Source organism: Macaca mulatta, chromosome 4 (assembly GCF_049350105.2).
Source record: "Macaca mulatta isolate MMU2019108-1 chromosome 4, T2T-MMU8v2.0, whole genome shotgun sequence".
NCBI classification, from domain to species: Eukaryota; Metazoa; Chordata; class Mammalia; order Primates; family Cercopithecidae; genus Macaca; species Macaca mulatta.
Window position 1 is genome coordinate 150,144,694 of NC_133409.1, and position 15,992 is coordinate 150,160,685.

At 52.2% G+C, this 15,992-nt stretch overlaps 3 protein-coding genes across 17 annotated transcripts in view; 1 reads left to right on the top strand and 2 right to left on the bottom strand.

The window, feature by feature from the left end:
• Positions 1 to 9,135, top strand: AGPAT1 (1-acylglycerol-3-phosphate O-acyltransferase 1). 5 transcript variants are annotated; one of them, NM_001194646.1, is made up of 8 exons: positions 1 to 107; positions 1,447 to 1,532; positions 5,842 to 6,050; positions 6,278 to 6,411; positions 6,745 to 6,920; positions 7,085 to 7,180; positions 7,307 to 7,379; positions 7,891 to 9,135. In NM_001194646.1, the coding sequence occupies exons 3-8, from the start codon at positions 5,851 to 5,853 to the stop codon at positions 8,061 to 8,063; spliced, it is 852 nt and encodes a 283-aa protein (NP_001181575.1). In that variant the 5' UTR covers positions 1 to 107; positions 1,447 to 1,532; positions 5,842 to 5,850; the 3' UTR covers positions 8,064 to 9,135. The 5 variants fall into 5 exon arrangements, with proteins under 5 accessions (NP_001181575.1, XP_077855066.1, XP_077855067.1 ...); XM_077998940.1 differs by lacking the exons at positions 1 to 107; positions 1,447 to 1,532 and adding an exon at positions 212 to 818 and having other exon boundaries at positions 7,891 to 8,055; positions 8,750 to 9,133; XM_077998941.1 differs by lacking the exons at positions 1 to 107; positions 1,447 to 1,532 and adding an exon at positions 213 to 822 and having other exon boundaries at positions 7,891 to 8,055; positions 8,750 to 9,133.
• On the bottom strand, positions 7,884 to 12,819 carry EGFL8 (EGF like domain multiple 8). Of its 5 annotated transcripts, none has more exon segments than NM_001194641.2 (9): positions 7,884 to 9,429; positions 9,684 to 9,837; positions 9,911 to 9,990; positions 10,082 to 10,252; positions 10,334 to 10,429; positions 10,529 to 10,638; positions 10,719 to 10,841; positions 11,070 to 11,198; positions 12,730 to 12,809. In NM_001194641.2, coding segments are annotated over 8 exon segments (882 nt in total). In that variant the 5' UTR covers positions 11,171 to 11,198; positions 12,730 to 12,809; the 3' UTR covers positions 7,884 to 9,382.
• PPT2 (palmitoyl-protein thioesterase 2) overlaps positions 12,726 to 15,992 on the bottom strand; it is a 15,229-nt gene continuing 11,962 nt past the window's right edge. For 6 of the 7 annotated variants that reach the window (XM_078000408.1, XM_028847694.2, XM_015136044.3 and 3 more), the window contains 2 exons: positions 14,760 to 14,814; positions 13,735 to 14,576 (listed from right to left, as the gene is read on the bottom strand). In XM_078000408.1, the coding sequence (XP_077856534.1) occupies positions 14,433 to 14,576; positions 14,760 to 14,814 (199 nt within the window). In that variant the 3' untranslated portion in view covers positions 13,735 to 14,432. Of the gene's footprint in view, positions 12,836 to 13,734; positions 14,577 to 14,759; positions 14,815 to 15,992 lie in introns of those variants that run through there. The other variant, XM_078000410.1, reaches the window with a different exon arrangement.

The following is a 15,992-nucleotide window of genomic DNA, read 5'->3' on the forward strand; positions in this document are numbered from 1 at the left end:
ATAATTTGCCCATCAGAAATAGGGTCTTCCTCCAGGGTTGGACCCCGGAGAGTTTGGGCCTTTCCTACAATCATTGACCCTCACTGTGTCCAAAGGAGCAGAACTAGGTAACAGTCTTCCCACTACCAATCCTCTTCCCGAGGGCATGTAAACTCATGCAGGGTAAAGGTGTGGCTAGAGGCGGGACCTTGATAAAAGATCCCATGTGACTCAAAAGTAAGGAAAGATGAGAAGTTAGCAGTTGCGTAAAGAAGGACTGGGGCAGATGAGGATTCAGGAAACTGGAGGTTTAAGATATTGAGAGGGAAAGGTGGAAATGAAGGAGAGTGAAGTGATGGAATGATCCTAGTAAAGTGATAATGGGAGTGGAGGAAGAGAAGAGGGGGTGGAAAACTAGATACATGGCTACCAAATTAAGGAGGCATCCTCATCCAGAGGAATCGGCATTCTTCCTCACTTTGTCTTTTTCTAGAAAGCACTCCTGACGCCCAATTTCCATTGGAAGAAAAGATGTACCCATATTGTATGTTGTGAGAAGGGGTTGTCTCAGCTTGGGGAAGTAAGGAGACTGATAGGAAGGAAGTAGGAAAGAAAAAGTACAGAAGGAAAAGAGCATGGAAAAGGAAAGGTTCAGGGATGAGGCCAAAGAGATCTCTTTAAAGGTCAGAGAAGGCAGGTGGAGGGGGGAGCTGGACAGCTGGGAGATAGTGAGGGACAAAGGGCAAAGGAAACCAGACCAGAGGACTGGAGAGTGAGATGGGGTGAGATGGAGTCCTGGAGAGAAAAATAAGAGAGGTGAACTTAATGCTTGTCATATGGTAGGTAGGTGTTTGATAAATGCTTAGAATTGAAAGGGGAACGGGAAGAGGGGTCCTTAAGAATAGTTGCGGGGAATAAGCAGCAGATAACCGGAGTTGAGAAAAAAAGAGACCAAGTAAAAGTGGCAGTTAAAAGAGAGCTGATGGAGAATAAAGGAAGGAATGTGCCGAAGGAGAAATATAGCACCAGGGGATCCAGAACTCAAAGGGAGTTAGAGAATAAAAAGATGCAGCTGGAGCCAGAGATGGGAGCAAAGGCAGAGGGAGGGCCCGCCTGAGCCCTCCTGGGGCGGGGCTCCCAAGAGTACACTGGTAGACGTGGGGAGGAGATGCCTGAGTTTCTGGGAGACGATTGGCAAAACAGGCTGCCCATCACCGCCCTCCACTTCCTGGCCGGCCCCGGAAACCAGCAGGCGTTGGGGAGGGGTAGGGGGGGAATAGCGGCAGCAGAAGCCCCAGCCCTCAGAAAGACAGCAGAAAGGGAGGGAGGGAGGGAGGGTGCTGGGGGGACAACCCCCCACCATTCCTACCGCTATGGGCCCAACCTCCCACTCCCACCTCCCCTCCATCGGCCGGGGCTAGGACACCCCCAAATCCCGTCGCCCCCTTGGCACCGACACCCCGACAGAGGCAGAGACACAGCCATCCGCCACCACCGCTGCCGCAGCCTGGCTGGGGAGGGGGCCAGCCCCCCAGGCCCCCCACCCCACTGAGGTGTGGGCGGGAAAGGGATGGGAGGAGGAGGGAAGAGGGTGCTGAAAGCGACTAGGATGAGGGGAAGGGGAGAGATTGGGTCTGGGAGGGCCGACTGGGGGAGATGGTTGCTGGGGAAAGGAGAGGGGCTGACTGGGAAGAGGGTTGCTGGGGATAGGAGAGGGGACCTGAGAGGGAGGAAGGATGGAAGAGACACGGGAGGGGGAGAAATGGAAACCCTTGTGAATTTGGGACTGGGAGTGTGCACAGGGAATCCTGGAGAGGGAATTCCCTACACCTTCCCCAATTCCTTTTCTTGCCCTTTGACCCCACATGACTCTTGCGGGGGTCATGAGGGGAGGCGGCCAGCAGAATTTGCCTCTTAGGAATATACCCTTAGGCCCCTCTGTTTCCATCTAGGCACAGGACCTCTTGTTTCTCAGTGGCCTTCCACACTGCTGGACCCTTACACACAAATGCCTTATGGGAGCCATGTTTTCTACATTGAGTCTGTGTGCCTTTGACATGTTTAATGGCTTGTGTGCAACTAGGTTGTCCCAATGCTCTCCATAGGCTGTGTAGAAATGGTGTGTTATTTTCCATCAGAATTGCCCATTCTCCGTTCTTGTGTCCACGTCTCACATCCAGTTTTGACATGTTCAAGTACCGCATGTGTGTGAGTTTTCTTATATTGCACCTGTTTTATAGTTTCCTGTTACTCGCACGTTTTATGTTTTGGCATGTTTATTTCAGCATGTGAAGGTTATATACCTTATTTTACTTTGGCTGACATGTCTGTGGTCCTACCATTTGCAGTAGTCTTCATGTGTGGGATCCCATGGCTTGGCTGAATAGCCTACACACTCATGTCTGACTCAGTTGGCCCGTTTGCTGTGTTTTCCCAGTCACAGTTCACAGAACACATGTGTATGCCCCTTTGCACAATACACTGATGTAACAGGACCATAGAATGTGTGTTATAAATTTATCATCAGTGTATTTTATGAACCGTACGCTCATTAAATTTGGCCCTCCATTGCATTTCTAAATCCTTGGACTTTTGTTCTCTGAAGAGGGTCACTTAATATCAAGTGTTAGAGAAGAAGGTAACTGGGTCTCCAGGTCTGCAAAGAACCATCCCTGCATGCCTTACCTTGGTGACCTCCCTGGCCCATACCTCTCTACACAAACATTATCTTTCCAGTGACTGTGTACAGTCTGTGTCCATGAGATCAATGCATGTCACAGGGTCAATCCTGCTGTGAACCCCATCGTTGGTATTTATGGACATTATCTTCCATTCTTTTCACTGTTGGCACACATTTGATGAGAGCAGCATCTTTCCCTGTGGCATGTTAATCCCATTCTGTGCATTTCTCTTGTGACATGACCTCTTCTTGATTATTGTTACTCTGCCTTCATTATGGCCATGTATTGCATGTATCTATTCAGAGTCGGTTACCATTAGGCTTCATGTGTTCGTTACTTTCTCAGTGACTTTTCTTTTAGTAGTCAGTACTACTCAAGAGGGTAACTATCTAATTTGTGATCAGAACTGCCATCTCTGTCATTAGTTGTGGCTCTGTGGGTGTGTATATAGCCTTAGAATCTGTTCAGCAAGTGTTTGTTGAGCACCTACTCCATCTCCTATTGTCCTGGTATTGGAGATAAGACAGAGTCCCTGTCCTTAAGCTGCTTACAGCCTAAGGAGGGAAACAAAAATGCCAGTCAACACATAGTGTGTTGTCAAGATCAGTGGTTCTTAAATTCAAGCGCACATCAGACTCACCAGAGGGCTTGTTAAAATACAGATTGCTAACCAGCCATGATGGCTCACACCTGTAATCCCAACAGTTTGGAAGGCTGAGGCAGGAGGATCACCTGAGCCCAGAAGTTCAAAACCAGTCTGAGTGAGAAAAAGAAAAATAGATTGCTGGACCTAATGCCCAGAATTTCTGATTCAGTAGATCTGGGGTGAAGTCTAATAATTTGCATTTCTACACTTCAAGACCCACTGGTCAAGATAAAAGTGTAATGAAAGCACAGGCCTGGAGGGGTTCAGGCAGCCCTCCGAAAGGTGACACTGAGCTGTGTGAGGCAGGAAAAGATCCGGGCATTCCAGTCAAAGGGAACAGCATGTTCAAGGTGCAGAAGCGTGAAAGATCATGGTGTCTGAGGAACTGAAGTGAATCAGTTTGACTGGAACAAAAAGAGTTTTGTGAGGATGTGGTCGAAGATGTAAGCAGAAGTCAACTTGTCAAGAAGAACCTTTAGGCAAGACAGGGAAATGCTCTGCGTTTCAGAAAAATTTGTATTAACAGAAAAATCTCTGTGGTTGCTACGTGGAAGATGGATTGGAGGGGGTTAGGAGCCTACTCCACATAGTTCAGGGGAGAAATGATGCTGTTCTGAACTTGTAGGGGCAGTGGGATGGAGCAGCTCAGAAAGCCTACAGTATTCCAACTGACAGGGTCTCCTGTTTCCTCTATTGCCTGTTACCTTCTTGCTTGGCAATAGGCTTACCTTTGAGCATAGCCCTTCCCGTCATGGGAAGACAGTGCCTGTGGCCTCAGTAGGAATGACAGGTATTTGCCTGTACACCCTTTTTGTGAATTGTTACCCTGCCCCCAACAGTGGGGCAGAGTGGAGGAAGGAGGAAGAACCTAGAACACAGGTTCTGTGTCCTGCCCCTCTTCCTCTTGAGCCCTTTCCTCTCCCAGGGCAAGTGCTGTTATGTCCCCTTTACTCCCTGCCCTCCATTTTTCACTTGGTGAGGCCTTACACACTGTACCTGCCCACGCAGTGTCACTAGAAGGAAGGGAAAGGGTGGTTGGATTCATTTGCCTGTGTGGAGGTAGGATTGGTCTTTGTAACTATTCCAGGTATGTCCATAAGTCTACCTAGGAATGGGGGAGCTGCCTGGGTGGAGAGGGATTTTTCTAGTTACTAGTTACGCATTCACATTATTTTATCTGTCACTGGGTGTAATTATAAATTTGTGTCTGTGTGTGAACATGTTAGTCTTTGTATGACTGTGTGTTGGCATTAGTGACATGAACTTTTAATCTTGCCATTTGGCCCCTGGGTATATGGCTGTGGGTGTTCTGTCACAGTCACCATATATGCTGTGTGCTGTGTTCGTATATGTATATGCAGTACATACCAGTGTCAGCATAACCGAGTGGTTAGGAACACAGGCGGCTTAGATTTAACTCAGGAGCTGTATGATCTCAGGTAAGTTATTTAGCCTTTCTGGGCCTATTTCCTATAAAATGTAAATAATAATAGTACTTTCTAGACTATTGTATGGGTCATTTTAAGAGTTTAACTTAATATATAGACCAGTGCTGTTCTACAGAAATATAATGCAAGCCACATACGTAATTTTTTTATGGTAGCCACATTTTTACAAGGCAAAAAGTGAAATTAATTTTAGTAATATATTTTCTTGAATCTGATACATCTAAAAGATTATAATTTCTTTTCTCTCTCTCTCTTTTTTTTTTTTTTTTTTTTTAGGACAGAGTCTTACTCTGTTGTCCAGGCTGGAGTGCAGTGGTGTGATCTGGGCTCACTGCAACCTCCACCTCCTGGGTTCAAGCAATTCTCCTGCCTCAGCCTCCCAAGTAGCTGGGATTACAGGCATGTGCCAACAGGCCCGGCTAATTTTTGTATTTTTAGTAGAGACGGGGTTTCACCATGTTGTTCAGGCTGGTCCTGAACTCCTGACCTTGTGATCCACCCGCCTCGGCCTCCCAAAGTGCTGGGATTACAGGCGTGAGCCACTGCGCCTGGCCCAAGATTATAATTTCAAAATGTAGTCAGTATAAAAGATTAATAATGGGATATGTTACATTTTGTTTTTTATTCAGTCTTTGAAATATGATGTGTATTTTACATTTCCAGCACACCTCAGTTCAGACTAGCTGCATTTCAAGTGCTCAGTAGCCACATGTAGGTGGTGGCTACTTTCTTGGACGGCACAAGTATAGACCATTATAAGACCCTTACCAGCTACAAGTGTTACTATCATTCTTATTGTCATTTATTGTCAGGTATCTGTGAGGTGTAGATGTCCATGTCTTGTGTCTCTTGTCTGAATATATCTGGAGCCTTCAGGAAGAGGAATGGGAGAGCAGTCTTGAGCTCTATCTCCACCACCCTCATCCTAGAGAGGCTTCCTGGGAAGGTTTCAATGGGAACCCTGCCCCAGCTTGTTTCTCTGGCCCTTGTCCTCATAGCACCAGTCCCCAACCCTGCCTTCTGTGCCTTGCCTACCCCACTGGCCTCCAGAAACCAGGCTGATTGTCTCTTGCCCCATCCCCTGCAGGTGGCCAGAATGGAGTTGTGGCCAGGGGCATGGATGCTGCTGCTGCTGCTCTTCCTGCTGCTGCTCTTCCTGCTGCCCACCCTGTGGTTCTGCAGCCCCAGTGCCAAGTACTTCTTCAAGATGGCCTTCTACAATGGCTGGATCCTCTTCCTGGCTGTGCTCGCCATCCCTGTGTGTGCCGTGCGAGGACGCAACGTTGAGAACATGAAGTGAGGGGCAAGGGGTCTTGGGCAATGAGGGAACCTAAGGGTACAAAGCGAGTAGTGGATTGGGGGAAGGGGGCATGGTGTGTGTAGAAAAGACTGAGAGAGACCAGAGACAGGGAATGGGGAGAGGACTGCAAAGGTGGTCAGAAAGACAATAGGGTTGGGGGGAGCTGAGGCATGCAGATGGACATCAATGGATCCCACTGGGACCCCTTGCCGTGACCCCACAGGATCTTGCGTCTAATGCTGCTCCACATCAAATACCTGTACGGGATCCGAGTGGAGGTGCGAGGGGCTCACCACTTCCCTCCCTCACAGCCCTATGTTGTTGTCTCCAACCACCAGAGCTCCCTCGATCTGCTTGGTGAGACCCCACCACAGGGCACACCTCCCCCAGTCATGCCTCCCCTCCTGGAACCTTCCCTAGAATATCTTCTCCTTGAGATCCTTAATTCTCCTTCCTCTGGGACATTGCCCCCTTGTCTCCCGCTCAGGCCTTCATTCCCTGGGTAGAACTGCCCTCATAAGCTGGGTACATACACCTTTGGTCACCCTTTCCTTCACTTGGGGCTCCCCCTGCCTAGTCTCCTCCTTCACCTCCAGTCCCTACCAGAGTGGGTGATGATCTGGGTGAGGTGGGTTGCTTTCTGTGACACTGCCTCCACCCCAATCCTCACCCACCCCCACCCTGCCCAAGGGATGATGGAAGTGCTGCCAGGCCGCTGTGTGCCCATTGCCAAGCGTGAGCTACTGTGGGCTGGCTCTGCCGGGCTGGCCTGCTGGCTGGCAGGAGTCATCTTCATCGACCGGAAGCGCACGGGGGATGCCATCAGTGTCATGTCTGAGGTCGCCCAGACCCTGCTCACCCAGGACGTGAGTCATCCTGGGGAAATGGGGGATTGGAGGGATAGAAAGTAGAATAGTTGTAAATAAACTGATATGCAGGGCCAATGGGCCTCAGAGGTCCCATTATAACATCACGCCTACTCTGACTCCTCCATATGTGTTTGTCTTCCTTGACTTTCTTTCTCCCCCAGGTGAGGGTCTGGGTGTTTCCTGAGGGAACGAGAAACCACAACGGCTCCATGCTGCCCTTCAAACGTGGCGCCTTCCATCTTGCAGTGCAGGCCCAGGTGACTACTGCTCCCTGTTCTGCTACTCAGCTGCCCACCCCCACCATTCCCTCATCTCTGGGCAGGGGCTTATTGTAGGAGTCTCAGAAGAGAGCTGTGGACTGACCTGCTTTACCCCTTCCCCAGGTTCCCATTGTCCCCATAGTCATGTCCTCCTACCAAGACTTCTACTGCAAGAAGGAGCGCCGCTTCACCTCGGGTGAGGGCTTTGAGCAGTTCTGGGGTCGGGTGTGTCCAGAGAGGCTGGGAGGACATCCCTGTGAGGCAGGGGGATCATTCAGTGTCAGAGCCATGAGATGTCCACACGGTCATCTAGTTTAACCCACAGCAGCCAATAAGTCTTTACCAAGCACCACCATACCCTGCCAGGTGGGTAGCACTTGGTCCCACCAAGAGAGGCTGTTACTAATCTAGCAGGAAAGATAAGGCCTGTGTGCACAAAGCTGTAATGAATAACACTCATTCAGCAGTAAATGCCAAACCCAGAGGAGGGGGGCTGGAGGAGTGCTGAGGAGATGTCTGGACTGGGAATTGGAGAAGGCTTTGTTTAGAAGGGCCTCAGAAGTGGCAGCTGGCAAGCCCAGGGATGGTTGTCCAGGGTTGGGGGAAGAGAACTGAAAGGTTGAGGAAGAGTATCCCTCAGAAGCTGGGCCCCACCTGTGGGCAAAGACCTGGGTGGACAGGCCATGATGGTGCTCCCCTTGCCCCAGGACAATGTCAGGTGCGGGTGCTGCCCCCAGTGCCCACAGAAGGGCTGACACCAGATGACGTCCCAGCTCTGGCTGACAGAGTCCGGCACTCCATGCTCACTGTTTTCCGGGAAATCTCCACCGATGGCCGGGGTGGTGGTGACTATCTGAAGAAGCCTGGCGGGGGTGGGTGAACCCTGGCTCTGAGCTCTCCTCCCATCTGTCCCCATCTTCTTCCCCACACCTACCCACCCAGTGGGCCCTGAAGCAGGGCCAAACCTTCTTCCTTGTCTCCCCTCTCCCCACTTATTCTCCTCTTTGGAATCTTCAACTTCTGAAGTGAATGTGGATACAGCGCCACTCCTGCCCCCTCTTGGCCCCATCCATGGACTCCTGCCTCCGTGCAGTCTCCACTCTTGACTCCCACCTCCTACTGTTTTGTCTGTGGGACAGTTGCCTCCCCCTCATCTCCAGTGACTCAGCCTACACAAGGGTGGGGAACATTCCATCCCCAGTGGAGTCTCTTCCTGTGTGGTCTTCTCTCCCCCTCTACTCCACATTGGCCAGTGGACTCATCCATTCTGTGGAACAATTCTCCCCCACCCCAAAGTCCATGGATTCAATGGACTCATCCATGTGAGGAGGACTTCTCGCCCTGTGGCTGGAAGCTGATACCTGGAGCAGTCCTCCCAGGCTCATCCTGGGAGCTTTCCTCAGCACCTTCACCTTCCCTCCCAGTGTAGCCTCCCGTCAGTGGGGGCTGGACCCTTCTAATTCAGAGGTCTCATGCCTGCCCTTGCCCAGATGCCCAGGGTTGTGTACTCTCTGGGATACCAGTTCAGTCTCCACATTTCTGGTTTTCTTTGTCCCCATGGTACAGTTCTTCAGTGGACCTGACCCCACTCAGCCCCCTGCAGCCCTGCTGCACCATTTCACCAGACACAAGGGGAAGAAGCAGACATCGGGTGCTGCGCTCACTTCTGCCCCCTGGGGAGTTGGGGAAAGGAACAAACCCTGGCTGGAGGGGATAGGAGGGCTTTTAATTTATTTCTTTTTCTGTTGAGGCTTCCCCCTCTCTGAGCCAGTTTTCATTTCTTCCCGGTGGCATTAGCCATTCCCTGCCTCTCGCTCCAGACCTGTTCCCACAACTGGGGAGGTAGGCTGGGAGCAAAAGGAGAGGGTGGGACCCAGTTTTGCGTGGTTGGTTTTTATTAATTATCTGGATAACAGCAAAAAACTGAAAATAAAGAGAGAGAGAGAAAGATCTGGGTGCTTGGTGGTTGCATTTGTTAAGGAATCGAAGAAGCAGTTCTTGCCCAGGCAACCTGCCCCCAGCCAGAAGACTCAGGGGTGGGCCCAGAACACAGGCCTCCCCCTTTCTTCAGCTCTCTGAAGTTTCCATTGTTCATTGCTCTTTGGTGGTTGATAGCCTTATCTGCAGCTCACAGTCGGCCAATCCCAGAGGATTAGTGGGTCTGGCTTCTGTATAAATTAGGGGTGCTGTAGAGGCTTCTTATCGATGACTGAGGCCAGGGCCCAGGCTGTTGTCCTCACAGGAGCCTGGTTAATGACATGGCAGACACAGTGGCTGTGGTCAGCCTGGAGTGGACTACACTGCCACTCTCACCAAACAGTAAGTGAAACTATTGGGCTGGGGACAGGATTTCAGAAGAGAACGATGGTGAAGTGGAGAAGCATGAGGACAGTGAATGTTGGAGAGGGGGCTTGGAGAAAAGAGGGCGTGCTTGAATGGGGAGGGGTCTTGGGGAAGGTTGGGGAATAGAAGTCAAGGCGGGAGGAGCGTGAGGACTCACAGGCACCTAGCCTCTCCTCCAGCAGCAGCACCTGGTCGCTGAGAGATTCGATCCGGTCACCCCGGCCCCACAGCTCAGCCACCTGTTCTGGCTGCAGCTCTTCAGGCGGCATGGGCAGCACCGCTCGGACCCAGGCCCCAGCCTGACTGGCCCACTACAAAGGAAGAGATGCCTCAGGGTATGGATAGTGACGTCTGGCCTCGCCCCACCCAGCAGGCTTAGCTTACCTGCTCCAGCCGCTCCAGGCGCCCTCGCAGCTCACGAATCTCCCGCTTCAGAGCGCGCTCGTCTTTTTCCGCCTCCCGAACTAGGGACAAAGAAGACCAAGAACATAACCACTGCCAAGCCTGGACGCCTGTCCCGGGTTCCCCCGGTGGCCTGTATTCCTGCCCGCTCACCGGCCACGCTGAGTATGCTGGCACTGGTTGGGGGTTCTGGGGACCCCTCCGTGCAGGTGCGCCCGTCCAGGCCTAGCACTAGGTCGTGCGGGCAGCCGCAGGTGAAGCTGCCTGCGGTGTTAAGACAACGGTGCGAGCAGAGGGTGATGCCGGTCCTACATTCATCCACGTCTAGTTACCGAAAAGAGGAAGGGGCTGAGAGAGGGGGCGGGGGAAAGCGCCAGGGTAGGTGGGGAGGACAAGCTGACTCACCCACATGACAGTGCTTCCCTCCCCAGCCGGGGGCGCACTCGCACTGGTCAGGCCTAACGCAGACGCCTCCATTCTGGCACGGCTTGGCGCAGATGGCTGCAGACAGAGAAGTGGGGTTCAGTCTCTAACCGATGACCCAGCTCCCCAGCTCCGTGGGGCGCGCCTCCCCGCAAGGCCTGGAAGACTCAGCCTCACCTTCACAGGTGAGTGCCCCCGGGTGCCGCTTCTTCCAGCCCTGGCAGCACACTGCATGGGTCTGCTGCACCTCCCGCCTCACCTCCCGCCACGTAACGCGGTACGTGGTCCTGGAACACAGCGCCTGGCTCAGGACCCTGAGTACGGGTCCTGGTCGGGGTTCTTGGGGTCCCATCTCCCCATCCCTCACCTGTAAGTGCTGCAGATGCGCCTCCCAGCGCACAAGGTCAGGTAGGGCTTGTACACTGGTTGGCTGTAGGACTCGTTATAGCGGAGCGGGACCACCAGTGTCTGCTTGGAGCAGACTCCCTGACTGCGTCCATGCCAGAGGATGAGGTGGGAGAGATTGAGTAGGCCAGGCCCTGGGGAGCCAGGAGTCCCACTTCCCTCAAGAGGCTACTGAGGCCCCGCTCCCCCTCCAGATGACAGCCTCTCACCCCCATTCTAAACTTCCAGTTAAGTTTTGCCTCCTGTCAAGCCCCATCCCCAACAGAAGGCTCCCGAGAAGAGCTCACCCGGGTCCCACCCCCTCTGTTGTCACCTCTCTCTGAGGAATCCACCCTTGGCCCCCTCGCCTGATATCAGTAGCAGGAGGAAGGAGAATCCGCCTAAGAGAGTCCACAGCTCAGCCCTGGACCCCATGATTCTCTTTGACGCTGGACCCTACAGGCTGCAGGCAAGAAAAGGTTAATGGATGTCCGTCCTCTCTCCTATTAATTTCTCCAGCACTAGTCCCTCCAAGGGCACTCTGCAGGTGCCCTCTAAGGGAGTCAGGACATTCACTGTTACATATTAGCCACCAGAATTGCTTACACCTGTGTGTACAACCCAGTGCTATCCTATCCTTAGCATATCATGATCCATTCAGCATCATAAAAGCTCACATCCCAGCACACTCCCTCCACCTCCCCTCTAACCTACTTCTCATCCCCTCTGCACAACCTGGAGGGACACACAGTCAACCCTCCCCTTATGACCCTCCTTTTTTTTTTTTTTTTTTTAAGGAGTTTCACTCTTAGTGCCCAGGCTGGAGTGCAATGGCACGATCTCAGCTCACCGCAACCTCTGCCTCCCAGGTTCAAGTGATTCACCTGCCTCAGCCTCCCAAGTATCTGGGTTTACAGGCATGCACCACCACGCCTGGCTAATTTTTTGTTTTGTTTTGTTTTGTTTTGTTTTTTGAGACAGGTCTTGCTCTGTCGCCCAGGCTGGAGGGCAGTGGCATGATCTAGGCTCACTGCAAGCTCCACCTCCTGCGTTTATGCCACTCTCCTGCCTCAGCCTCCCGAGTAGCTGGGACTACAGGTGCCTGCCACCGCGCCCGGCTTTTTTTATTATTATTATTTTTAGTAGAGACAGGGTTTCACCATGTTAGCCAGGATGGTTTCAATCTCCTGACCTTGTGATCCGCCCACTTCAGCCTCCCAAAGTGCTGGGATTACAGGCGTGAGCCACCATGCCCGGCCTGTTTTATTTTGTTTTTTTTTTTGTTGTTGTTGTTTTCTTTAGTAGAGACAGGGTTTCTCCATGTTGGTCATGCTGGTCTTGAACTCCCGACCTCAGGTGATCTGCCCGCCTCAGCCTCCCAAAGTGCTGGGATTACAGGTGTGAGCCACCATGCACAGCCGACCCTTCTGTCTTTAACATGCCCTCTTATAACTTCATACCTTCAAAACCCTCGCTGACCGGGCATGGTGGCTCATGCCTGTAATCCCAGCACTTTGGGAGGCAGAGACGGGTGGATCACAAGGTCAGGAGTTCGAGATCAGCCTGGCCAAAATGGTGAAACCCCATCTCTACTAAAAATACAAAAAATTAGCTGGGCGTGGTGTTGGGTGCCTGTAATCCCAGCTACTTGGGAGGCTGAGGCAGGAGAATCACTTGAACCGGGGAGGCAGAGGTTGCAGTGAACCAAGATCGTGCCACTGCACTCTAGCCTGGGTGACAGAGCAAAACTCTGTCTCAAAAAAAAAAAACAAAAAAACAAAAAACCCTACCTATATACCCTCACACCATACACATAAACCAAGCACCTGGAAACTCCACACCTTTCACACACTGCTACTCCCCTCACACACCCACACCATCACGTATGCCCTAAATGCACATCCCTTGCTCCAACAAAACACCCCTCAACTCACGCCCACCCTAAGTCTCTGAGTAAACCCCACTCTCCCCATTGAAATTCTCTCCCCACCTGCCTTCCTCGCTCTCTCCATTCCCACCTGGCTTCTCCTTTCTCCTGGGAGGCTTCAGGCAGACCAGCCTCAGCAGAAGCAGCTCAGACTGGTGGGTGGGCCTGGCAGGCTAAGAAGGAGAGGAGGGGCTGGGCCAGAGAGTCCTCCCATTCCTGCCCCCTCCCACAAGCCTCCTCCTTAGCTCCAGCAGGGTCAGCTCAGTAGGGTCAAGTCCCACCACCCTCATCCCCGCCCCAGCAAAGGGCTCCCTAGAAGTATCTTTCCAACCCTCTGAGGCCCCTATTTCTGGACTCCCCAGATCAGAAGCTACGAGCTCTGTAACACCACCAGTACCCCCTTCAACCCGACACAGACTAGGGGAGAGTTAGGGGGCAGAGAAACAGCTGCAGGGAACAAAGCAGGTCAGGTTATGGGAGAAAAAGCAAGATCAGCTGAGGAAAGCTAGAAGGGCAAGTCGTCACAAAGGGGCAGGGGGGCAGCCCAGGGCACCAAGGGGAAAACTGCCCCCCTCTCTTGAGGACATTTGTTAGGGCTTAGGGGGAGCAGAATTGAGTCAGCCACCACCTCCCATGCCAGAGCAGACAGGGCCCTATTGTCTCAGCCAAAATTCCTTCTTTCAAGGAAGAGGAGGCTCATTGTCCAGCCCTACACCCAGCTCTGGCCCACAAAGCTCAAAAGGGGCACAAAAAATGCCCACACTGACCCTCTGCCCCCTCGTCTAGCCTGGGGGTGGCAGGCGCATTCCACCCATGAGGCTGAGGCCCAAACCACTGGAGCCCTGAGCTTAACCCCCCAGTCTTGGGGACTGGGAGAGGAAAATAATTGTCTTCAGCAGGAAAGAACCCACAGAGAATCAGGAACCCACAAAGAATGGGCATTGAGAGAGAGCGGAAACACCAAGGGGGTCCCCACCCTAGACCAGGCATCTGGGCACCCAGGCCTCAGGCTCCGTCCCCACCCTCCTTGCGGAGCCAGGTCCCCTCCACCTGGAAATGAGCCACATCACACTGAGGAAATGGAACTTTATTTCCATAAATACAGGGGTTACACCCATTCAAGGGTAGTTAAAAGAGGGCCTGGGGCCTCAAAGAAACTGGGCTCTCCCAGGGGGGTACTCCAACACTGATCATAGGGACTGGGGGATCCCCAAACCTGAGATGGGCCTCATAGGCCACAGATATTCCCCAACACTGACACTTCAAAAATGGAACTGTCCCCATAGGGGAGCCTCAGAACCCCACTCTCATGGGTCATCTCTCTTAGGGGTCAGGAGGGCTGATGACAGGGGACTTCAGAGAAAAAAGGGAACATGGGGAGAAGAGAAGCTAAAAATGTCCTGAGTGGCCTGGAAGGAGACCCCTGTGGTGGGCAGGCGTGGGTTCTCCTCCCATACAGCCAGATACGGAGGAGCAGCAGCAGCAAAAGCAGCCACAAGTTAAAAACATGGTTTCTCAATTCCCAACTTCGGCCTTGAGAGAAAGGGAGAGCACGGAGCAATCCCCCAAATGAGAAGACATGAGGTAGGGGAGGCCTGGACTTGTCATTCACGGAGGAGCAGAGGAAGGGGGTTCTGGGAGGCCAGGTTGGTGGGGGATAATATGGGAGCAATGAGGTGGTCACAGGCACACCAAAGCCTGACATCTGCTTTCCAAGGCCACCACTTGGTCTCTGGACTGAGGAGTTCCTGGGGACCCCTGAATATATCCTCAGGAGAGCCAAGGTTCAATGCAGGTCTCATAAAGGGTACGGTTGGAGTGCCAGGCTGTGTGGGAGATCCCGGCCATCGGACACCTCACTATGGCCCCCCGGGCCAATAGAGTCTTCAACCCAAAAGAATCCCGCAGATAAACCTTCAAAGTGGTCGAAGGGGCATGGAAGCATGGAAGAGAGACATAAGGAGAGACAAAGTGAGTTACTGCTGGGATCCTGGACCTCCTCCCCACAGGGTGAACCCTTCAGCTTGGGAGTCACACAGAGGGCTCTGGAATAAGGTGGGACAGTGGATGGAAGGGAAGTAATCCCAGGGGGCTCACCAGTTGCTCCTCCATCTCCAGGACCGTCTCATTTGCATCATAGAAACCAAAGAAGCTACAAAGAGATTTGTGGGGAAGTTATAAGAAGAGCTGGAGAAAATCTGGCTAGGCGCAGTGGCACATGCCTGTAATTGCAGTACTTTGGGAGGCCAAGGCAGGCAAATCACCTGAGGCCAGGAGTTCGAGACCAGCCTGTCCAACATGGTGAAACCCCATCTCTACTAAAAATACAAAAATTAGCTGGGCATGGTGGCAGGTGCCTGTAGTCCCAGCTACCCAAGAGGCTGAGGCAGGATAATTACTTGAACCCAGGAGGTGGAGATCTCAGTAAGTTGAGATCAAGCCACTGCACTCCAGCCTGGGTGACAGAGTGGGACCCCCGTCTCAAAAAGGAAAGGAAAGGAAAAAGGAAAAGAAAAAGGAAAGGAAAAAGGAAAAAAAAAAGGAAGAAATCAAGGTGGGCCAAGGTCCCAAAGGAACCCAAGGCCTACTGGGGAGACAGGCAGCAAGGGAGGACACTCAAAAATATCTCACTGGATATAGGTACCTCATGAGGTGATACACTGAAGATATGACCTCACTTCTGTAGAAACCCCATCAAAAATGCATTACTGGCCAGGCGAGATGGCTCACACCTGTAATCCTAGCACTTTGGGAGGTCAAGGCCGGCGGATCACCTGAGGTCGGGAGTTCAAGACCAGCCTGGCCAACATGGCGAAACCCCATCTCTACTAAAAATACAAAATTAGTTGGGTGTGGTGGTTCAAGCCTGTAATCCCATCACTTAGGGAGGCCGAGGAGGGTGGATCACCTGAGGTCAGGAATTCGAGACCAGCCTGGCCAACGTGGAGAAACCCTGTCTCTACTAAAAATACAGAATTAGCTGAGCCTGGTGGCGGGCGCCTGTAATCCCAGTCACTCGGGAGGCAGAGGCAGGAGAATTGCTTGATTCTGGGAGGCAGAGGTTGCAGTGAGCCGGGATCGCGCCACTGCACTCCTGCCTGGATGACAGAGTGAGACTCCATCTCAAAAAAAAAAAAAAAAAGATTACCTAAGCATGAGGAAATATCCAACCCACACTGAGGGAAATTCTACACAACAGCTGATCAGTATGCTTCAAAAATATCAATGTCATATTAATGTCATGGACAAAGACTAAAAACCATTCCAGATTAAAAGATACTAAAGAGGCCTGGTACAGTGGCTCATGCCTATAATCCCAGCACTTTGGGA